The sequence below is a fragment of the Lampetra planeri genome, chromosome 26, assembly GCF_965212315.1.
Source record: "Lampetra planeri chromosome 26, kcLamPlan1.2.h2, whole genome shotgun sequence".
Lineage (NCBI taxonomy): Eukaryota > Metazoa > Chordata > Hyperoartia > Petromyzontiformes > Petromyzontidae > Lampetra > Lampetra planeri.
This window is the reverse complement of record NC_136132.1, coordinates 2,442,844-2,466,559: the sequence shown is the minus strand read 5'-3', so window position 1 is coordinate 2,466,559 and position 23,716 is coordinate 2,442,844. Positions and strand designations below refer to the sequence as shown.

At 50.1% G+C, this 23,716-nt stretch overlaps 2 protein-coding genes across 2 annotated transcripts; both read left to right on the top strand.

Moving 5' to 3' along the window:
• The first annotated feature begins 439 nt into the window (after nucleotides 1-439).
• Nucleotides 440-8,987, top strand: LOC144727565 (uromodulin-like). Its single transcript, XM_078606454.1, has 9 exons — nucleotides 440-597; nucleotides 844-919; nucleotides 2,525-2,647; nucleotides 3,234-3,463; nucleotides 3,787-3,938; nucleotides 5,279-5,545; nucleotides 5,971-6,136; nucleotides 6,534-6,654; nucleotides 7,781-8,987. Exons 1-9 carry the CDS (start codon nucleotides 571-573, stop codon nucleotides 8,053-8,055), a joined length of 1,437 nt encoding a protein of 478 aa, XP_078462580.1. The 5' UTR covers nucleotides 440-570; the 3' UTR covers nucleotides 8,056-8,987.
• Nucleotides 8,988-13,647: 4,660 nt separating this feature from the next.
• On the top strand, nucleotides 13,648-20,845 carry LOC144727563 (uromodulin-like). The gene is made up of 9 exons (XM_078606451.1): nucleotides 13,648-13,783; nucleotides 15,012-15,084; nucleotides 16,014-16,322; nucleotides 17,197-17,426; nucleotides 17,768-17,919; nucleotides 18,329-18,595; nucleotides 19,531-19,696; nucleotides 19,995-20,121; nucleotides 20,438-20,845. Exons 2-9 carry the CDS (start codon nucleotides 15,021-15,023, stop codon nucleotides 20,686-20,688), a joined length of 1,566 nt encoding a protein of 521 aa, XP_078462577.1. The 5' UTR covers nucleotides 13,648-13,783; nucleotides 15,012-15,020; the 3' UTR covers nucleotides 20,689-20,845.
• The last annotated feature ends 2,871 nt before the right edge of the window (nucleotides 20,846-23,716 follow it).

Here is a 23,716-nt window from a genome sequence, read left to right as displayed (position 1 = left end):
GTTACAGTGTATTTTCCGTTCTTTTCCCATTCAAAACGAAAGTCCTATACAAGTGTTCAAAACAAGTCGAAGCAGCCTGTATATGAAGGAGACAATCAAACAAGGCATCACGGGACTTTATTGGCAATTAATTTGGTGCAACAATACAATACAATGATAAAGAATCTTAATTTTAGAACTAATACAATGATAAAGAATTTGCGCTAATTCATAAATCCCTGCTCGGGAAGAATAATTCCAATCGGCACGCGTCCTCCACCTGCTACAACAATGCCTTTCTCATTTAAATAATTGAACATCTTCATCTAACACGCGAGATGCCGCTACATGGATGTACAAAGGCGACTCACCGCACCTGGGTCGTTCAATCAGAATTAATGATGCGTTCGTTCACCTTTACCTGCACCCCCCCCTCCCCGTGGCGACGTCATCGGTACCATCTCTATAAATTGGACGAAGATCGTCGGATGGTGGCGCACAGTGATTTCGGTCACTGAGTTTAGTTTTGTGGATTTTTGCTGTGGTGTGGGGGTTTTTTGTGGTGTCTGGCGTCTTGTCCGTTAGTGATTTATGTCCGCGGGGAGAATGAATTTCCACGTAAGTTCGCAAAGCATCATCGGGGCGCGGAGTCTGCGTCTACCGTACCCATACAGTCGTGGGTGTTGTTGTTTTCGATTGTCACTTTTCGGTTTTGTTGTTGTCCGAAAGCGTTTCTTCACGAGCTTTCGCACTTGGGCTCCTGGAGAGATGAATATGCGGATCGAGAGCAACACGTGTGCGGATACGCATCTCGGATGGGGGAGCTATCTTTGTATGTTCACGAGTGGTTTCCTCTGTTTTTAGATTGCCCTGATGGCTGCCGCGTTCCTGTCGGTGTTGGCTGTGGTGCTGCTGGTATCTGAAGTTGAGGCACAGGAAGGTAGGAAGAAGCCAAATGTGCGGCAATCATTCTCGAGCCGCCCTCTTGGAGCAACGAGTTTGCAACCTGCGGCTCTTTAATGACTGCCGCTTCGTGACCGCTGTTTTATTCAGGACCAGTCTCGTATTCATCACGTGCATTCGGAAAATTGTCGTTTTGGTTGGCAAGCTCCCTGCTCTGTAGTCTACTCCGTACAAATCTTGCCATATTCTCGTGCTTATAAATGCACTTTCTTCTCCCAATGTGTTTTACAAACGAATGTTTGGAGTGCATCTTATCAGGTGTGACCCACATTGTCCAAGTTTATTGACAAGGGGCACACGTTTTCGGCGTTTTTTAAACGTTCCGCAGCGTCTTTGTACGTGTTTTTTAAATCTAGAGACTACGGTAATACGCGTATCCAGCCGTTAGGCAGTCCACTGGTTGGATAAAGGCGTCTCTACGCTGTCTATCATCTCGCGTTATTTTTTTGCAATGTATCAATCAAAAATTTTTTTCGTATAGACCGCGGCTTGCAGTTCTAGTTTAGTTCCTATAAGAATTTGGAAACACTTATTTCAAACCGGATAAGAAAAGAAATCTGGGGAAGCTGGAGAGAACCCCCCCCCCCCCCCCCCGGGATACTCGTCCCTGGCGGCGGAGCCAGACGCGAGCACTCTGGTCGCTCCCGCAGATTTCTAAATTCAGAAATCCACAGCGCAGGCGTAACTGGGCTCGGTTCGTGCGCCCCGCGTGTTGGGGATTCTAACACTTCCCCTCCGTTTCGAACGTTTAAAATGTTGTTTAAAGTTTACGAGGGACATGAACCGATGGTCTGCAATGGGGAAAATAAGAGACGGTTGTCAATTTAAATCTTCTCTCAATCTTGTGTTCCTATTAAATAAAAGCTTGTTTTAGATTTTACGGCGTTTAAAGAAATTTTGGTGGCGAAAAAATGACATTGAATAGGTGACTGTTTTAAGTTGCTGCAATTGTACATTATCAGTGTCGGTCTTTGGTGTCCATTACTCGTTCGTGCCTCCAATCGATTTTCTTCCGAACCTCTGCTATTGCAACTGTGGCATGGGGAAAATCCCGCTTGGCCAGTTACCCCCTTGCGTAAAGGCACAATAAAATGCAAGTCGTAGTGGTGTGTAAAGATACGAGACTTTTGATAATACCTTGGGATTGGGCAGTTTGGCCCTCGCCCCCCTTGACGTAAAGACTGCACGTGAGTTGCGTGGTTCTAATGCTTGAGGCTCCACGGGCTGGGGAGCGGTAGTGTAGCCGCTGGCGCTTTGCGCAATTGAACCCGGCAACCCCAGAGTTCGATTCCCGCTCATCGCCAACGCCCATTACGATTATCCGACTCGGTCCTGGGCCTCCCCTAGGTTGACTCGACCATGATGCGGTGTGAATATCGCCACCGGGGAGACGAAGGCGGCCGGGCATGATGCGGGCCACCCACCCACACCCACCTCGTGTGCAGTACCGCCCTTCATAGGTGCTCCTCTAACGGGCACTTGCCCCAACAGGTTGTCTGGGCTGTGCAGGGGATCTGTGTTCTTCGTGGTGATTGTTGGTCTTGTTGTGCAAGAGGTATCACCGTCGTCTCTCCCACGGCAGGTGATAGCGAGGTGGCCTTGCTGTGCAGCCCGTCATGCAAGAACGGAGGCCTCTGCAAGCAGGAGGACAACGGCACCTTTGCCTGCCAGTGTCCCGAAGGGTTCATGGACAAAGACTGTTCAAGTGAGTGCCGCCAACCTCGCAATCCGCGATGTGGCGACACTACGAATTGTATCTTGAGATGCAAGATCAACGCTAAAAATAGTTTCTTGTTGGTGATCATTGTTCGAACATTTTCCCGAGTTAACATCTTGCCACCGTAGCGCCCTGCGCAGTAACCCGCGTGTGTGATGGGAAGTGGTGGTGTTGCTGGGCATCCGAGATCTAAAGACACGTGTGTGTGTGTGTGGGGGGGGGGGGGGTCCTGAGTTCGATGTAACGGTAGTGTGGCTGTAAGCGCGGCGCGCTACCAACACTGCCACCCGAGTTTGCTTCCTGCTCGCGGCCAACACCAAGTGACGAGTATTTGAATCGGTCCCGGGCCTCCCTGAGGTCGCCTCATGAGTACCAGGTGCAGTGTGAAACATTGCCACTGGGGAGACGAAGGCGGCCGGGAGTGATGTTGACCACCCACCCCCTCGCGTGCCGTGCCGGCCTTCATAGGTGCGCGCTTCCATTTGCCCCAACAGTCAAGGCTGTATTGGGGGGGGGGGGGTGGAATATCTGCCCGTCTACCCCCCCATCTCGTCTCAATCTCTCACCATTGCAGATAGCTTCCTGGACGTGATCTGCGGTGCGACCAAGGTGAACGCGATGCTCCGCCAGGAGTTCCTGGAGCAGCACCACGTCCCGGCCACGTCCGTGGTGCTGGGTGGCTTGACCGACGAGAGCCAGAACAACTCTTGTGTGGGGACCCTTCGTGAGGTCCAATCGTCGGCCAGGGGCTATTACAGCATGTCGGAGACGCACGGCCGCCGCAACTGTGGCGCTGCAATGGAGGTGGGTGTCGGCTTCCCCTAGGTAGACTCGGCCTCAAATTAACACCGAGTGGTGCGTGGTCAAATATCAGCACCTAAAGGAGATTGGTGGTGCTGGACACCCATCACGTTATGGACTGTGCCGGCCACTTGACCCAACGGTCTAAAGGCTATATGGGGATCCTTGTCTTTATCTCATCGTGACCAAGGTGCTTTACGGAATTAACGAATGAAATTAAAATGGACAATGGGTGTACATGTAGTGCATGAATTGAGTAAAAGCTAAATTGACAATGTTATCGTTGGCACTGACACTCGTGTGTGTCTGTTGCTCGTCTCCTGCAGTCCAACGCCACCCATCTGATCCTCCACTACCAGGTCGTGGTGGGCAATCGTACGTCGGTCATCGAGCGGACCTACTTCGTGATCAAGTTTTCGTGCGTGTACCCTCGCGAGGAGCGCGCCAAAGCGGACATCCCGATGGAGAGCCGGCTCTTGTGAGTGTGGATCTCCTCTCCCCGTGTACGCTCGGCGTGCCAGCCTATTGGAACGGCGTTTGGTTCGATGCCTGAGCATCGATAACCAAGGGAAGCCCTCTGGATGACGCTGCTGCTGCCACGGAATAGCAGCTCGCTTGACTTGCAGTCAGAGGTCGCTGGGGCATACGCACTTTTTAAAATATAGATTGAAATTTCATTAAGATGCAATTTGTTTAGTTTGTCCATAATGAGGGTTTTTGGGTTCTATCACGTAATTTGGTAAGGTTTGTCACGTAAACGGAACATGCCAATTCGTTACTACTTCAGCCCACTGGTGTGTGCAAGTCCACAACATTTACAAGTCGAGTACGACGTGTCGCTGGTAATTACATCCAACATTGGGCGATTTTACGATTGGTCGCTTGGCCTACGTGTTAAACTAGTTTATCCTTCGTCCGCACCGCCGATTTATCACGGCTGGCTAAGTATGGTGCAAAAAGTGCAACACTCGTGTGCTTACATGAGCAGCAGAAAGAGGGGGAGAAGGAATGCCTGATCCAAGATGTTCGGGCATGCGAGGGGATGGAAGAGCGTGTGGAGAGGGAATGAACGCGCAGAATGGAGCTGCATGGACTAGCACTTCTACTTTCCCCAGGGGTGGGGGGGGGGTGAGTTTGGAGGGTGGGGGGCCCACACAGGTCCCGTGAATGATTTTACCTTTTAACCAGGTAAAACATTTTTGCAGGAAGCTTGAGCTGATTTGGATGAATGGGTTATTCCCCATTCTCCCACTACAGCACATAAAACAATATCCACTTGCCTGCTCCCATTCTCCCCTTTTAAAACCCATTATCTTCTCCCCTAGCCCCTCCTGCTACTCCTTAACCATCACCAAAACATACCCCACACCATCTCAACCACCGTCATATGTACACTTTTTTTTATAATTGCTGTAAAACGCCTTGGCATGAAGGAGCTAGATGCATAGTTTCTAAAAATTAAACGGACCTTTTAAAGGTGTCGTGACTTAACCGGAGACGCTAATCCTTGGAAGCACATTTTTGTTTCAACAGCCAGACTGGGATCCCACTCCAATCGGCAGCCCCGAGCTCTCGCTCAGGGCCCCCTTTTATGCTCCTTGCCTCGCCCCCTCTAGAACCTACTAACGGGTTTCCGGGCTTTCCCCACGTGCCCCTTCTAACCTTTCTCCGGATATCCCCTCTGGTCTATCACGTGGCCTGCTGCAGTCAGGGCTGCTGTAAATCCCCTTCCCTGCCAGCAGCCCGCGCTATGCTGCTACATAGCTAATTATGTCAAGTTTAAAACGCTTTTGCCACTTGCTTGCCCACCTGCCCCAGGACGTTCGCCATCCCGGAGATGCAGGGCGTGCTCCAGGTCCTCATGGCGCTCTACAAGTCCGACAGCTTCACGGCGGACCAGCAGCTGGTGGGCTCGCCCATGCTGACGGCGTTCCAGCGCGTCTACGTCCGTGTCCACCTCGCCATGTCTCGCGACCACAGCCCCGTCAACGTCAGCGGCTACTTTGGCCTCCTCGCGGTCAACTGCTGGTCGACTCCGAGCAACAACGAGTCGGACCACCTCACCCACAAGATCATCAACGATGGGTGAGGGGGGGCAGGGCCTGGCCTCCGGTGGTGGGTGGGCACCTTTTGTTTTCTTTAAACTAAAAAAAGATTTTTATTTTTATTTTACCAGGTAATGCCCCCACTGAATTCTGGAAGAGCTTTTCCCACAAGTGGGCCTGGACACAAATAATAGCTCGACAAAGTGGCCTATGTTGGACATTTCTAGCAGAACATTATCACGAGCAGAAGGCCGTGTAGCCAAATCTATTGATGTTATGGCTCCTACTTCTGTGCTCGCTGCCTTCACCACCCCCTGCGCTAAACCAGCCGACCTGAAGTATGGCCTAGAATCGGTGTGAGCAGGGCCCTCATCCAGCAGTGGAGATTGCTCAAAAGGTCCCCCACCGTGTGCCATTTCTCCCCCCCCCCCTCCTGTATGGACGAACGAATCTCCGTGCGTGCAGGTGTCTTGCAGACCAGACGGCCTACTTCCACCGAGGCAACGGGAATGACACCTCCGTGGATTTCAGCTTCCAGATGTTCAAGTTCATCGGCATGGAGTACTCGTACATCTACATACATTGTGCCGTGCGCGTCTGCTACACCAGCAACCGCATGGCGTGTGTGCCGGTAAGCCGGCTCCATCTCGAATTAATTTATTCGGGCACCTCGGCGTTCGTGCAACCGCTTTGTTAATCCACCGCTGCTGGATGAGTGGCCATGCAGATCTGCTACCAAGACAAATCTCCTGTATAGCCTTAACAGAATGTTGGGGAAAGTGCTCTTGGAGAACCTAAATAAAGGCTGTCATGGCACACGATGGGAGGTGGGTGGCCAGGACCATGCCCGGCCACCTATGTCTCCCCAGTGGCGATGTTTACACACTGCACCCAGGTACTTATTTGAGGCAGTTGACCTGGGGGAGGCCTAGGACCCGTTAATATAATCGTCATTGGATGGTCTACAGCTCTATGGACGGTTATTCTTGTGCGCGAAGGAGCGATATTTGTTTTCTCAAACGGCGCAGGGATGTCAAGGTGGCAGGGTCAAGCGACACTCGAAGACTGACCTCTTCGAGGGCGTGCTGTCAATTGGACCCATGAAAATCGTGGACGAGAATGAGGACTTGCTGCGCACCTCCATAAACGGTGACCTCCTGACCCCACCAGCGGGCTTCACAACACTATCCGTGTGCGCCACCATCCGTGGCGTCGCACTCTCCGTTAAAGGTGCAGCCCTCCAATTACTTCCTCGTGCCCCTGCTGCTTGGAAGGGCGTCCACACGAGACCTCGAGAGCCCCACCCCCTCAAGGATATCTTGGCCTACTCCTCCCTGGCTAGTGTGAACTTGTTTTTGCGCAGTAAGTAGCAACCCGTGCTAATCGGTGTGCAGTCTAGAAATGTGGGATTGTGCGCGCACTGGCACACGGCACACGAGCGATCACGTGCCCGTGCGTGCGCTGTCAGATGGCAAGTCACATGTGCTAACCCCTTGCACCATGGTGACATTAAATCTCGACACCACACAAGTCGAGTGTCCATTGTGGTCGCGTGTTAGCGTTGGCCCTATAGCTGTCCTCCCCCCCCTCGTCGCAGCAATGTGCCACCACCCTCGACCAATGGCGACATTGCCTATGCCTCACATGGCACTGCCAGGAATCTCAGCCAATTGGCCCCATCCTGCCAGTGGGCCACGGTGCAGTTTGCAGTGCCTGCTCACTCGATAGCTATGCCACGGCGTTGACAGGTGTATGTCCTTTCTGTAAAAAAAAATTTAGAGTTAAGTCCAAGGAAGGGTAAGAACATAACTGGACCAACTGCACTTTGAGATGTTATCTGAAACAGAGCTCACAAAACATTGACTATAGAATAACTCTCTCCCACCACCTCACTGCCATCGTCAAGTCATGGATGGAGTGCCCCATCAGAGCAGTGTTTGTGGAGTAAGGAACCCAGGCCATTGATCTACTCTGGCAAATCGCCCGATGATGGATGTTAATTACCAGTTAAACATCATCTCAAAATTGAAAATGTTGTGGATTTACAAACATACCGGTGGGCTGAGGTAGTAATTGGTGTGTTTACGTGACAAACCTTATAGGCTGTCGGGTGGTGGAGGATTATGACACTCATACTTGCGCAATCCAACCCAAAAACCTTTAGTAATAATATTGGTCTCTAATGTATACGTGTTTTTAAACTCATTCTAATCGTCCGTCGTCCAGAGTTACGCAATCACCGAATAATTTCGTAATCGTGCGCGCGTGGATGCAGGTCTTCCCATGCCCGTTGTGATCCCGGTGTTCGTCATCACCGCTATCGGCGGCGCGCTCGCGGCCCTCTGCTGCTTCACCCTTTCCCGGCACGGCTGGGGGCTCGGGTCGAGCGAGAACAAGGAGGTGGAGGGGGGGGTGACGCCACCGGCACCCTGCCACGAGGTCCCCAGCAGCGACCCGGTCATTGCCGTCTCGCCGGATCAGCGCTGCTCCACCGCAGGGCTGCTGCCCGAAATCTTAAAAGGCAGTCGCCGCACGTGTGTGATCTCGTGATCTGATGCACGTGGTTTTTCCACCCGAGGTGTGCGTTTTTTGAAGTTGTGCTCGAGCTACATGACGCGTTTTTTCTTTTGGGTTGTTGTGCTGTGTGGTGATTGGCACGATGTTCGTGGCGCTCCCACGTGCTGGGCTGGTGGGGGTAAACAAACTCTCGGCGCGTCTTGACGGTTCGCACCACACGCGCGCTTGGGAGCTTTTCTTTTCTTTCAGCAACCGAATTCGAAGAAACCCCAGCAGGGCACGTGGGCGCGACGCCACCGGACCTGTGCAAAGCAGTGCTCGTGTTTTACAACCTGAGAAATATCGCCGTTATTATGCACGGTGCAATTTTTGAAAATATGCCTTGTGTAACTTTTGTTATTTATATATATATATACATGTATACACGCAGGCGCATTATTTAGACAGATCATGCCATGCGTGTACAGTGGCCTGAAACTGTTTGCCTAGGTAACATTTAACTTGATATTTATCTTGTTATCTTGGTACACTAAGGTGAGGGGGGGGTGTGAGTGCCTTCCCTGTGCGTACACCTGCTGGGTGGTGATGCCGAGCCTGTAGAATGATTGATGTATAATGGGGCAATGACTTTGGACAAAGCCAGACCTTCGTGGAGTCGGTGAATAAAACTTGGGTGGGGGAACGGTTTTTGATACCGAGACTCTCGAATTCACAGGCGCGCCTTGCGAATGTGGAACTCGGGTCGCGCTATCGACGCATTACCACGTGTTTTTTTTTTTTTGAAAGCCAGCTCGCTCCCTCCATCCCCCACCACTTTTTTTGAGCCATGGTTTAAACGGGAGGGGTCTCTATTTCGTGGGGGGTGGGGGGAGGAAATGTACAAAAATGCCACGCACTTGACCCTTGGAATGATATTTCAAGTCTGTTTTCACCCCTCAAAAAAATTAAACGGCACCTCGCAATGACGACGCTGTGGTTGTGTGGTTGTCGGTGCTCGCTGGCGTTGTGCAAACTCGCGCGCGCACAAGTTCGCCTGCACAATGAATCCCTTACATTAGTAGCGTGTGCAATGAAACCTTCAAGGATGTTCGGAGACGGGAAGGTAAAAGGTGTCTTGAAGGTTCTCCTGGCTCCATGCCGATGCGCTGCGAGGTGGAGGCGATGGATTCTAGGGGAGCTGCGACCGTTTGCTTCGTCCGGTTTTCACTTTTGGCTTTAATGGCGAAGAGTCCACCTTGGGTGAGACTTCTGCTAGTCGGAGGTGCCTCGAGGCAAGATTAAAGACGGATGCCAAAGTTTAAATCTCGGCGACAAAATGATCACAACCCAGCACAGGAGTGCGTGTTGGTTACAAGTCTTATACAACGAGTTGCAGCAAAGTGCAAACAATACCGGGATTTGGTTTACCTAAAGGGTAGTAGATGCGTACCAAAAAGTGCACCAAGGATATTGCGTTCCTTGGACTGCAGTTTCCCAACATGCAATGCTCAACCACTGCCTGTCGGGTGGTGTGCCACGTCTGACTGTGGTCCCCCTTTATATTGAAACTGCATTTGGGCAATCGCTCAAGGGGGGGGTTCCAAAACCATTCTAATTCAATCCACTTTCCATTCGGAACTCTTGCAGCGAATTGTGCCTCAACTCTGCAGAAGGAACCCAAAATATGTTGCATTCGTTTCTAAAGCCACTACAATAACCTATCCGCACTCCATTTAGCTTTATAGAAATCCAAAATCTGGGAGGTTGCTTGCTCTCCTCGGCTGTCTCTTGTCAAACGTTCTCTTGGTTGTGGCTTTAGGTGACTAAAACCGAGCGAAATGAGCTGCATCTGTTGCGTCTGTCCCTTGCGCGTGAAAATAAAGTTGATGCGTTCTCATAAGCCACGTGGCCTGCGAGTGCATGATGTGTGCGACAGCGCTGCATGAATGAAACGTTGTGCCGATTGTTACATTCGGCGTCTCCTCGGAAGTTGGGCTTTTGTTTGAACTAGCGATGGTGAGCTTCCCAAATGTGTATAGACATGAGTCTTGGCTTTACACAATTTTTAATTCCTAAGAACAATTGGCGTCTTGGTGGCGAATAGAAGTAGCAACATGAAGATAGTGGATTGTCTATTTCTTTGTCGACAACGTACATTCCCTAATTAATCAGATTGCGGTGCAAATGAGCTACGTTTACGAAACGTGGCACGTTCCAGACTTGTTTCGGTATAAGCCCCATCTTAAAACCAAACCGCTCGCAACGTTGCCCCGATATTGTCAGATTTAGGAAGCCAAGCAGGGGTTTATCCTGGATAATGCTCGGATGTGTTGTCGGTTCGCTAAGACGCGTGTTCATAGGGCTGCGGGTCTGCACGAAGAGCAGCAAAGAGCAGTGCAGCAAAATTAACTGAACTTGACACCTGTCAACAACCCCTTAGCGGTGCCTCTATTATGACAAACCTGCCAACTACTGTTCACCACTACTATACACTAGACTATACATACCTATTAACCCCTTCTCATTGCCTTACCTTATTACATTCCAATTCAGACATTGCTCACCCCGTGTCCTTGTATATCTCAACGTTTATCCGATGCTATACACAACATTATACACGACACCAAACACTACTACATACCTGTCAACTCCTTATCAGTGACGACCATATTACAGACCAATTCAGACCTTATTGGTCACCCCGTGCCCTGAAAAATCTCAACGTTAATCCTACCAAGTCACAACACACGGGAGAACACACAACGGCTGTACGCCGTATGGATTTGAACATTTAAATTTACCTGTACAAAAATACGGGGTAAGCCGTATGGGTTGACGGGCATGTCCACGTGTCTCCTCCACGCCTTCTACCCGCACTCGCCACCACTGTGGTGATGCGTGGTCCAAGTCACCTCTACGACCATCGCGTAACGGCGGCTGCAGCGGTTTAGCGTCACGAACCCAGCGACCCGAGTTCGATCCCCGTTCAGATAATCGTCGGTGACGATTATCTGAACGTTAGCCGGTGCGATGTGTAAACGTCGTCATTCGGGGATAAAGGCGGCCGGGCGTGGTGTTACTGGTCACCCACGCCCTCGTGTGTCACAATGTCTCTGCCTTCGATTGGTGCTCACTCAGAGAGCTTGTCCCGACAGTCTGTTTATGCAAGAGGTGGGGGGGGGGGAATCGTTGTCTTCGTACGCGTGCAATCCGTACACGACGCGCTGGCGTGCACACTTCGCGAGAAGAATTCCGGTGGACAAAACACGAGTGTGCAGGTGAGTGTGCAGGTGAGCGTGCAGGCGAGCGTGCAGGTGAGCGTGCAGGCGAGCGTGTAGGTGAGCGTGCAGGTGAGTGTGCAGGTGAGCAAGTGCATTGTGAGAGCACCATGTATCACGGACGCCACTCGGATTTGTAAGACACGTGCATCGTGACACGCGGCCCGTGCCACCCGCTGGAGTTCGCTTGCACGTATGCACCGTGCGTGATGAACCTCTTTCGCGCCGTACGTAGCCCACCGTCCTAATCGGTATACGCCACGCACCCGCACACAAACCATGACGGCAGCTAGATGCGGATGGCACCGACCTCATGCACAAGTGGACAATGAATAAATGAAACTCTCCGGCCAGCCAGAGACTGCGGCCGTCACCCAGAACAGAACCATCGGAGGCGCGTGACGACTCAATGCCCCCATTCAGAAAAGTACGAATGAGTCGGCATCGTCACGGCGACGAGAACCACGTCGCTCCGCACGCAATCGTCCAGCTCATAAACCACCCCAAGGGGGGAACATAATTATTGTTGTCGATCGACAAGGTAGTCCACATGTCTTGTGACCCTCCCTCCCCCGAAATTTAATTATCTAAATCTTTTTTTAAAGTAAGGCTCGTTAAAAACATAAATGAACGTACAAAGGGAAAATATCTTCTTGGTTATTTCGGTAAAGTCACGTAGAAGGGAAATAATAAAATAATAAAAATAAAACCGAATAAAATAAAATCTTTTCTGAAGGGGAAAAAGATGTTCGGGGCCAATAAATTGGGGAGGGGGGGTCACAAGACATCTGGACCTCCACGCTTAAATCACTACTTTCAAGTGACTTCCTGCCTAGCTGCTAATGTATAAATAGTATTTGCCTGTAAGCGACAACTTTATGCGCATTGTTTACACTCCGTTTTTTTCAATGTATGCTGTTTTTTTTAAATTCCTCAATATAATGTATCTGCATTATCCTTACAATGGCAGAATTAGTTTTTTTAGAGATACATCGTGGTATTTGATGACAATCTATAAGTAGCTTAATTTTTGTTTATTAAAAAAATAAAATGTTTACATTGCGATTATGATTTGCTCGTTATTTTTAATATTCAACTTATCTGTTATTTTCGGTAAAGTCACGTACGGGAAATAAATAATTAATAAATAACTAATTAATACAAACTATAATGAAATATTAATTTATTTACTTTTTTCTATTACTTTTATTATTATTGATGTGTTATTATTTATTTATTTTTACCTACGTGACTTTACCGAAAAACCTAAGAGTATGAATCCTTGCAGTCACGAAAGCTTCAAATCTGGAATTATCTGTTATTGGTTATTATTACTGCATTTTACTGTGACTTGTTACGCTTTTCGAAGAAACAGCGTTGTTGTTATTGCTGATGGAACCCGATGTAAGAGCTTCTTGGCGCACAGGGTGACTTCAACATGAACTGAACCGCGTCCATCAGCCCCAGGCAGAAGAAGAAGCTCCGTTCTGCTGTGCAGTGTGACCACAATAATCGACTCTTTCATCGAATCACGAGGGGCGCAGTCGTCACCCCGTGCTCGGACAATTGAGCGAGCGGCAATTATCCATCACAGCACGCGGCACGTGCTTCAACGAGATTCCAAAAGGGCACGCGGGCTCTCCTCGATTGCCCGATACAGCTGATTGTCCAATGAGCGGCCGATTGGACGCGATTTGAGTGACGCGGTGGCGATGTACGGCCACGTGCAACGAACGCCACGAACGTAAATTCGAATGCCCTCGAAGAATGTCGACAGATGCCCTGAGCCAACCCCCCCAACAACAACAATAATAATTTGATTCAAAAACGAGCATGGGCCGTCACATGGATTTCGGCATCTCATGATCACGGAGAGATCCATATGGCGCTGTCGGTCATACGGGGATTGATTGACCATACTTCACCGCGTTGGTCAGTGCCGAGTGTGATGAAGGTGGCAACGCAGACACCGATTGATGATATCACTCAGGCAACTGATGTTAGCCGTGGGCTGGGACATTTCACTTTTCGGGGCTCCAACATTTCACTCACAGCGCGAAGCGTGAACCATCGCTCCCACCGCTCCAGAGCAATTCCCAAGCCGTGGTCTCATCGCAGCCTGGACTTGCACGTGCGACTCGACGGATGTGCGAATGAGGAGGCGAGTGGCTGGGTGATCGCGCATGATTTGCAAACGGTGTTGCGCGCGTGCAGTCGCTTTGACGATAATTAGTGAAGATTTGGGAGGAGGTCGAGACAGAAACCGTGGTAATTAAGCAAATTGGGCGGCAACACCGACAGACAGATGTGGGGGGGGGGGGGAGTAATTAAACAATGAACGCCTAATTTACTCGACTGATCCCCCCCACCACCACCAATCACGTGACCACCACCACCATTGTCTCGCGATGGTATAAATGGTCGAGGTGCGCTCTGGTTGTCGTGTTGCAGCTTGCTCTGTAATCTAGTTTTTGTAGTTTTCGCGAGTGGGACTGACTCGTGATGTAAGTATCGGCGTTCTACGGGATTCTTGTCGTTGTGTTTCCCAATCATGGGCTGCTGATCGTGGGCTTCTTGTAGCGGTGGGTAGATTACTGGATCGAGAAACGCGTTTGGGATTTAATTTTTTTCACGTTGGAGAGGGTTAGCGCTGTCTAGACCTTGCCTGGGACGTCTTCTCTTAAATGCCGGTTCTGTCGTGTGAAGGGTAGCTGTTTGTGGGAAAGCCTCCAGAGCTGGTTGAGGTATGTTTATTTAGCTTTATTCCTGAACGGGAATTGTCTTAGATGCTTTAAAAGCGAGTCCTATTTAAATTGTAGGTGGAGGGAGGGGGGAGATCAAGCTGGGACCTTGATTAGTATGAAGGATGATTCCAGAACCAATGGAACGGTGTTTTGGCTAAACTCTGCCAATCTGCTTGGGACTAAAGTGGGGAAGAGATTTTTCAGTTTCATCGTTCGTGTGCAGCCGTTGCGTAGAGGTAATGGGTCCCTGTTTTTTTTTTTTAAATGGGTACATGTTGTGTAAAATACGCTTTTTCGTGGTGTTCTCTTAATCGCCTACGAACAACTCCAATTTAGACTTGCAGATTCTTGGTTCTGTTTCGTAATTTACTTGCTGCATTAGATTCGTGCAGATCTGCTAAACTTTTGTTCAACTCTGCCTTTTTTAAATGCCGTGTACAGACGAATATAGACGCTTTTTGGGCAGTGTTATTGGCAACCTAGTAATGCGTTTTTTAGTTCTATAAACATGTTTTGTGTTAAAAATCGTCCGTCCTCGCGGAGTTCATCTGAACTTTTGAACCATTGCACAAGCCTCCTGCTAGGTGGTGCCTTGTCAGTACCTGACCATCCCAGGCTACTTGGTCCACCGTATGGCAACCTTACCGCTGGAACAAATGGATTATTGCGTATATCTGTAACTTTAACATTCATACGCTTTGGTTCCTTTTTGGTAAAGTTGCGTAGGTATAAAAATAAAAAGATCATGACGTTTCGGGTGCAACACCACACGTGTCTGTCATGTGGGAAAGCATGATGACGGATGCTTTTGTTGCGCCCGAAACATCGTGATTTTATTTTTCTACTTGCGTGACTTTACCGAGAGAACCAAAGAGTGGATTCCTGCAATCACGAAAGCTTCAAATCAAAATGCAACACCCATGAGTGGCCTTTTTGCGGCCGTTGTGTCTAACCAATTATACGTTGACGTTTGCTTTTATATTTTCAGTTTTTCCTAATGGCGCCCCTAGCTCTTGCCCTGCTGTTCGCAGTTGCGTTTGCCACTGGAGCAAATGCCCAAGGTAGGCAAACCTTTCATCGCTTGCACGAGACCTTACGTCTCAACTTCTATCGTTTTCTACTTTAAAATTCTCTACAGCCCAAAAAGTACGCGTTCAAGCATTCCAGCTTGATCTGAAATGTCTTGGCCACGGTGGTGACATGTTAACTACTTCACCAGGTATGCAGGAGGTCGTGGGTTCAATCGCGACCCTGACGCCTGTTTCCATGTCCTCCCCGTGGTCATGTGGCTTTCTCCCTAGGTTTTTCCTCCGCAATTTGAATTGGTGTACGTTTTAGTTGCTACAAAATTCCACCACGTCAAGCCACTGGGTTGACCTATCCTTTGTGGCCACGTTTCCTCTAATGAGTATTTGCTCATTGACCCTTTCATGCTGAGTCTAGTCCCTGATGTAAGTTTAATATTCATGCATCTCCCTAATTTGTGCATTATGACGTATAATACTTGCGTTTCTTTGTATGCAACGGCCTATGTCTAATACCAAGCGTTTGTCAGCCGCGACTCTCCAATGAAATGGTTTCCGTAGAGGTAGGAAGTGTGCGGCTTGATGGTGGTTTACGCCAACATGGCCTGCTGACAGCCAATGAGCGAGTTCACCTCTTGGGCGCACCAATTATCCCAGTTTCGTAAATCGATCATTATGCAGAAAAAATGGTTTAAAGGCATATCTGCTATATCCACCGATGAATAATACATTTGATACATCGGCTAATCGACCTTCCAAACCCTCTAACCTTTTCATAAACTACTACGTCTGTCAAGCCGTGTCAGGTCGGCAGTGTGGCTTGTTTTACACGTTCTAGCCGGGTCCGACTCGACCCGAATTTTGCGCACTTCCACAACGTTAAGCCGCGCTCCTGATGTTCAACCAAATGGAAACTCCTAAACGCCTTGCTTTTCATTCACCCTTTGCGCTAACACTGTCTACAGACGCTTTGCCAGCGGCAATAAATGCAACCGCCATCACCCTCCCCCTTGCTGCGGCTGCGACCGACTCTTCGACTGCCGCTTCCACCACCATCACGTCCTCCTCGGCCTCGTCCTCCACCGCGGTAGCCGCGACCTCGGTGACTGCTACTGCCGAGGTCACAATGGCTAACCAGACCGCGGGACCTGCGCTGGACACGCAGCAAGTTTGTTTCCCTGGCTTGTGCCAGAACGGCGGTCTGTGTGCCGTGACTCCGCAAGGCGCTTACGTCTGCACCTGCTTCCATGGCTACACGGGACGCAACTGCTCAGGTGTCTGCTCGCGGTCCACACCAGCGACTCTTCTCCGAGCCCCTCTCCCTCGGTCGACACTGCCTTTTTTTAAATCCTTTATATTAAGTTCGCTTGCTTGCACGCTTACGACCATGCAAATCTTTTGGTCGTTTTTTAACCCACTTCCCGTGATCCAATCGAGCTGACATTTCCCACAGACTCGTTGTGCGTGACAATTTATTTCCGTGAAAATTTTTTTCCAAAATTTTACACTTTTTAGGACACAAATTTGATATTTAATTACCAATTGCTTAATGGTGCAATCACCTGACCCATAGGTGGCAGCCATCTCAAGCCAGAGGACGAGAGTACTCTAGCCGCCACGCATATAAAGGATTTATAGTCAAAAACTTTGTTTTTACTGGTTATACTTATTAAAAATTGAGTGGTGTGCGGTGTAAGCTTCACCACTGGGGCGACAAAGGTGGCTGAGCGTGGTTTTGGCCACACACCCCCTCGAGTGCCTTTCCGGCACCTTTTTTAGGTGCTCGCTAACGGCACTTGCCCTGACCAAAGTCGTCTGCTACGGGCTGTATGGGGATGCTCTAACAGAAGTTGCCACCAGCAATCCGGTAGCGCCACTGCGCTACGGAAGACTGTGGGTTTCGCCACTCGTGGTGGATTTTAAACCAAAGACCTGCTTTGGCACGCTGTGTCGATCTTCGTCTGTTCCATAGTCTTTAAATTAAACTCTTATAAAAACCTGCTACGATTGTGAGGGGGGGGGGGGGCTTTCCACGTGTTTAATCAGAGGCTACATTGAACGCCACCAGTAATCTCACGGATCCCTGCAAATGAAGACGACTGTTCCTAGACCGTCTTCAATTTGTGCCTCCTCCGTTTCTCCACCCAGAGGTGCTCCTCCGCGTGGACTGCGGGGCGAGCGAGGTGACCGCGTCCCTGGAGAACGACTTTCTCGCGTGGCATAACATCACGGCCACCACCGTGGTGCTGGCGCGTCACACCTCTCTGAACGCGGTGCCCAGCGAGGCTTGCCTGGCTCGCAAGAGCGTCTCCCAGGGCGTGAGCCACCTCCTCATGAAGCAGACGCACGGCCGTGAGGAATGCGGTGCCAAGATGATGGTATGTCTCCCCCCGCCCCCCCCCACCCTCTTTCACCCACACACCAGGGATTGCTAAGCTGGCTACGAGATCCACGATTATAGTTTTAAAATAATTAGGTGAACTGCTGCCCTTTTTAAATTTTCATCAAAAAGTACAAAAGATGGCTGTACTAAGCGTCACGTGAGCAAAGCGTGCCTCATGATATTTAAAGTGTAGCGATTTTACTCGCCATCACACCCATTGGATTGCAGTAATGGCTAAACAAGTGCGTTTTGTTCTATGACCAAGGTACTGAAACTGATCTTTAAAAAATCGTCATCAATTGGGACTTTTTTTTTTTTACCCCTCCGTGTTTGCAGGTGAACGACACCCACGTGAACATCGCATACCAGGTAGTGATCGGGAACCGCTCTGACGTGATCGAGAGGATCTACTTCGTGCTGGACTTCTCCTGCGTGTATCCCCTGGAGGAGCGCGTCGCTTCCGATGTCGCTGTCACCAGCGCCCTCTTGTGAGTCGCACGGAGTTTTACGACTCCCGTTCCCCGTGGGTGTCTCTCCTAACCCCTGACCCTGGGCTTGCGAAACGCGACGGTTATGCGCTGCGATCGCCTGCAGTCTGCGGGACAGTCCATCCGGAAAGTTGTGGCTTTCTCGGCCAGATGCGCTTAATGTCAGTCTGGCCGTCTGCTGCCACTCGTTTTAGTCTCGACAATTTTTGTGCATTTGGTTTGTAAACTGCAGCCTCAATGCAGTTTTGGCAGTTTGCCTACGTTGGTACATAAAGTACCTTGTAGTATAAAATTACAAATGGCATGCAACCGTTTTTATGGCCTTGCTGTGAAGTTAACATGGCAACAAACATCATTGTGACAAAACCTACATTCAACCCTAAACCGTTCCTGGCCTTTCTCGCGACAGGACATTCCTCCTCCCGGAGCGAGATGGTGTCCTGCGGGTCGCCATGTCGCTCTACAAGAGCGCCAACTTCTCCGCGGCGGACCAGTACGCGGTCTCGCCCAAGCTGAGCTCCTTCGATCGGATTTACGTGCGGGTCTTCCTGCACATGCACTCCAAGGACAAGGAGACTGACGCCAAGGGGGACTTCAACCTCCTCCTCGTGAACTGCTGGTGCACGCCGAGTGACAACGCGTCTGACCCCATCAACCACAAGCTCTTCAACGACGGGTGAGGTTCCCCCCCCCCCTCCAACTCGCGTCGGGGCCAGCTTTTGGTGATCCTTGTTCCTGGGTTGGTAAGGGGGGGGGGGAGTGCTGCGTGCCAAATAAAAAAAAAATTCCATTAGATTTTTGTTACACGGTGTAATTTGGCCAAATGCCCATCTGGTTAACAACGCTTTGTGCTTAACCCACGGCTCTATCTCAATAAAACTTCTAGGCTATTTTAGTCTACCCCTATCATGCTGGCCAAACATCCCTTGTAAGAAATGGGCTCCACCTTTTTGCACCATAACACTCGCGCTGCTTTTTAACTTTACCCGCTTCCTACTGCTGCGTGGTCGGGCTGCCTGTTTCACTGGATGAACGCCTCTGACGTAATTACAATTAACCCAAAAGCCGTGTTCACCCACGTCCTAATAACACTTTGGCATGAACCTGGATCTACAATTCTTGCGTGAAAAGAGCAGCTGATGGCTCTTAAGAATCCCTTCTGTACTGCCATCCTGACCCACTCTGACAAATTCCTTTCGTGTACAAACCAGGCTGGACTCCTGCTTGACTGCTCTTTAATGTAACCGCTCGCATTAATTCTGTACTTGAGCTTGCAGTTGGGCAAGGAATCGGGATAACTGCAAGTAAACGTGGCCCATTGTTTTAGGGAAGGGGTTTTGGTGTGGCATCTACCATGCAGACCCTTGGCGACATGGTTTCTACATACATGCATTTGGCCTTATCTGTTTTAGATCGCGATTACCCCATCTATTTATCGAGCAACCACTCCTTGCTAGTCTCTTTGTCAAGCAGTTCAGGAATATGGCTATTAGCATTTGCCTCCCTCGCAGTATGTCAATGACCTCAATTTCACTCGCTTTTCCTTAACGTAACACTCGCTTGCCATTCCACTGACCTGCAACTTTATATCTGATCTGTCTGGCGAGGTAGATGTCCCGCGGACCAGACCGCTGCTTTCCACAGCGTGAACGGCAATGACAGCAGCGTAGACTTCAGCGTCCAAATGTTGAAGTTCATCGGCATCCAGTACCAGCTGGTCTACGTCCACTGCTCTGTGCGTGTCTGCTTCAGCGTCAACAGCAGTCAGTGCGTCCCGGTGAGTCCGCAGTCTGGCTTTGTCACCCACGGGTCTCCTACTGAACAATTGGGTATAGTGGCCTTGATGCTGACTGTTTTGATGGGTGAAATGAACGTAATTCTTGACGTGACATAAGCCTTTATGAACTTGACACGTACAAGGTTACCCGCCCCCCCTGACTAGAATGTCACTAGCGCCAAAGGTTGTAAGATACTACAGATATGCGTCTTCACAAACCCTTATTGTGACCTAACTTCGTGTGGTAGTTTTAACAACCCTAATCGAGTGGCTGGGTGCCGCTAACGGCATTCTGCAGGGATGTCAAGGCGGCAGGGTGAAGAGGCACACGAGGCATGCCGACACGTTCGAGGGGGTGCTATCCATCGGGCCCATGAGGATCGTTGACGATGAGGTGGAGATCGAAGTCACCCAGTCTACCCACGGTGAGGTCTCTCGCTAACACGTGGTATCTGTCCCAGCGTTGCTCTGATTCCTTGGCAGTCTTTCTACAACATTTTGGCCCGCAAATCCCGCTCTGGCTCGCCCATTTTAACCACTTTTGAGTACCGAGGATATAAAGTAACTTTATTCATCCTGAAATAAAGCTTTTCCAAATATCCAGTTTCATGGTTCGTGTGCTGCAGCGACCTTGAAGCTTTAACCAACATGTCACTTCCAAGGCATTGCTCTACTTTAAAGTGTAATTTCCAATTTGGCATAAAATAATTGACTTGCGGATTTGCACCCTCCCCCATCCAGGCCTCTCCACGCCCATCCTCGTTCCGCTGCTGCTCGTCACCGCCTTCGTCGGGGCCCTCGTCTCGCTCGGCTGCTTCGTGGTAACGCGGAGAGGCCCGCGGCAGTTGCGGGCGGTGGCGGACGGCGACTTGGGAGGGCAACCACCCTCCTACGTGACCACGTGCGGCCCACCGGGTAACCTCGAGCTGCCCGGCGCGTCCGTGCCGGTGACTGACAAGGAGCTGCTCAAGACGAAGATCGCTGCTGCATGAAACGAGTACTCGCTCGCGTGCTTCCATGCACGTCGCCCTAGATGTGTTTTTTGTAATCTTGTGCACCCTTTTGTGGCACCCTAGTGTGGCTCTGACTGGAATGTAAACTACTGATGAATTGATGTCTCTTAAAAGAAAAATAAACTTGCAAGGAAAACATCGTTGTTATTTCCCTTTATCATACGGAGGCTTGCGTAGCTCGAATATATTACCAGCCAGATGTGATACGCATCGACAAATGTTTCTAAACCACCAATTCGTGGTTTTAAGTGTTCTCAACGCCAGCCACGCTCAATTTGCAGTACTACTTGCTGTCGGCATTTTCGAGCTCACGGCTCCTGAATGGAGATTCACAGGCCACTGATAATGCAGAGACCCACTTGCACACGAAGCTATGTTACTACGCTCCGCTAGAGCCGCACACTACCGCCCAGAACGCCAAACATTGAGGCCAACCTGCGAAACTCCACGAGGGTGCAGCACTGCCCCATGCAGGTGGAGTCTAACCTGCAGGCGCGCGCCTGCGTATCGCGTTTCACTACGCCCGGGGCAAGGCGTTTGATGGGGACTGGACCGGTTTTCCTGGTGTGCCAGGGCTATAGGGAGGGGGACCACTGATGGCAAAGGTTTTTTTTTGTTGGTCGAAGGAGAGTTTTAGAATTGAGTCATGGTATTGTAGTGCAATGGATTATTGCGCTGCCCATCGCGTAACCCCGCAGCAGCCTATAACACCTGTCCTAGATTTGAAGTTTTCGTGACTGCAAGTATCTTCTTGCTGGAGCGGTCAAAGCTGATGACGGATGCTTGTGTTGCTTCCGAAACGTGATTAATTTCTTTTCATTTCCTATTTTGTCACCTACGTGACTTTACCGAAAAAAATCAATTATAGAACACACCTTTTGGTTCTTTCGGTAAAGTCCCTTTACCGAAAGAACCAAGAGGATGAATCCCTGCAGTCACGAAAGCTTTAAATCTAGAGGTATAACACCTGTTGTGTGCGTGTCGCCCATCCAAGCAATGCCCCCAGGCTCCATTGTGTTACCTGGATTGGGTGCATTCTTGGAAAATTGGTCCTCTGCACCTGGAGTGCATTGGCTTCAAGCCCCCTGATCTCTGCTCCCTACAAGGCTCTCCCCACACCCGTTTACTTTCTGTTCACACTGCGGCTGATTTACATTGAGAGACCAAGCAAGAAACTCCTTTGCATTGCCGAACAAACACGGGTGAAATGACGGTGCACACACACTTGAGCGACAAGTTAAGTGGGCTTTGTGTGGGACGGTCCACTCCGTTGCGATTGTGGTCGATGCCAACGTGGGTGGCAGCCGAGGAATGTAATGTTTCTCGCTCATCCAACCACTTTCCAGGCGCGATGTCCGCCAAGATCTATAGACAAGTTGGGGGGGGTGGGTTTGGTCTCGTCGGGCAAGACTGCTCACGCCACGTGGAATGACCCGGTGAGGCGTAACGCCACTGCCCAGTTGTGTTACCCCCCCCACCCCCTTCCGGCATTGTTTTTTTTGCTACAGATCGGGGTGTTTGCATGTGGTCGTTTGGAACAATGATTGGTCGTCACGGTGAGCTGTATTTGGCGTGCAACTTTTTTTTAAATACTAAGCAAACAAGGCCGGGTGGGGTTTGTCCTCGTGACGCGTCGCGATGACATTGGCACAAGTCCAATCCTAGCAGGGCTCATATTCTTGGTTCGTTCGGTAAAGTCACGTAGAAGGGAAATAATAAAATAATACAAATATTAAACATAATAAAATTCTCACGACATTTCGACCACAACACAAGCAGCCGTCCTCAGGTGAAGAACAGAGCTGTCTGAAAGACCGCGTCCTCATTAGAACAGAGCTGTCGGAAAGACCGCGTCTTCATTAGGAAAGACAGCGTCCTAATGAAGACGCTGTCTTTCCGACAGCTGTTCTTCACCTGAGGACGGCTGCTTGTGTTGTGGTCGAAATGTCGTGAGAATTTTATTGTTTAATATTTGTATTATTTTATTATTTCCCTTCTACGTGACTTTACCGAAAGAACCAAGAATAAGAATCCCTGCAGTCACGAAAGCTTTAAATCGAAACCTAGCAGGGTTGTGGCTGGCTGGCATAGCCATGCCGGGTGACAGGTCACGTGGTTCGACAGGTGCCATGGGCCACTTTGAGGGAAGCCGCGAGGGCATTGCATCAAGATGAGCGCGCTGCACCATGCTGCCCCACCTTCACCAGCCCACGCTGACCAGCCTGGTGAAGTATGTTCAAATGTATCCACCCCCACGACTCGCAATACAGGGAGAGATCCTCTTCCAACAGCGGCGGTGGCGGCATGCACTTTACAATGAACACAAAGTAAACGCCAGTGTAAGGTTTAACGTGCTCTCTGGTTCTTTCGGTAAAGTCACGTGGGTAGAAAAATAAAATAAAGGAAAAAATAATATATCGCGACCTTTCGATCGCAACACAAGCGGGTCGTCCTCAGGCGAAAAAATAATCCAGTAGTCATAAATAACCTCTTGTTGTAACAGCTCTCTCGCTGGTTCAGCAGTTCAACTGCTGGATTATTTTTTTACGCCTGAGGACGAGGCGCCTCGACAGACCTGGTTGAGAATGTGTGCATGTTACGCGTGTTGAACTTCTTCGGCGCCCCGTACGTAGCCAACCGTGATAATCGGAGGTCACTGTGTCGGTCCACTGCGGGTTGGGATAAAAGGAAGACGGGAAGAGGGGGGGGGAGTTACGCAAAGACTGGTTCAGACATCACGCGCCACTAATGTCAGCCGTGGCCGGTAGGTGAAGTCTCGTCATGATGCTGCCGGGCGCCAAGCTCAGTGCGCTGATGACGCACTGCGCCCACGTGATACAGTATACCTAGCAGCTGTGTTGGTAACTGTCGAGTTGACAAATGTCAATTCCTGCCCCCCACCACCACCACCACCACGTGGGATCGGCTCGTATCTGTGACCGATTCCTCGAGCGACAAGCGAGCAGCACCGCCTCGAAACGAAGTCATTGGGTTCACCGTGTGGCAA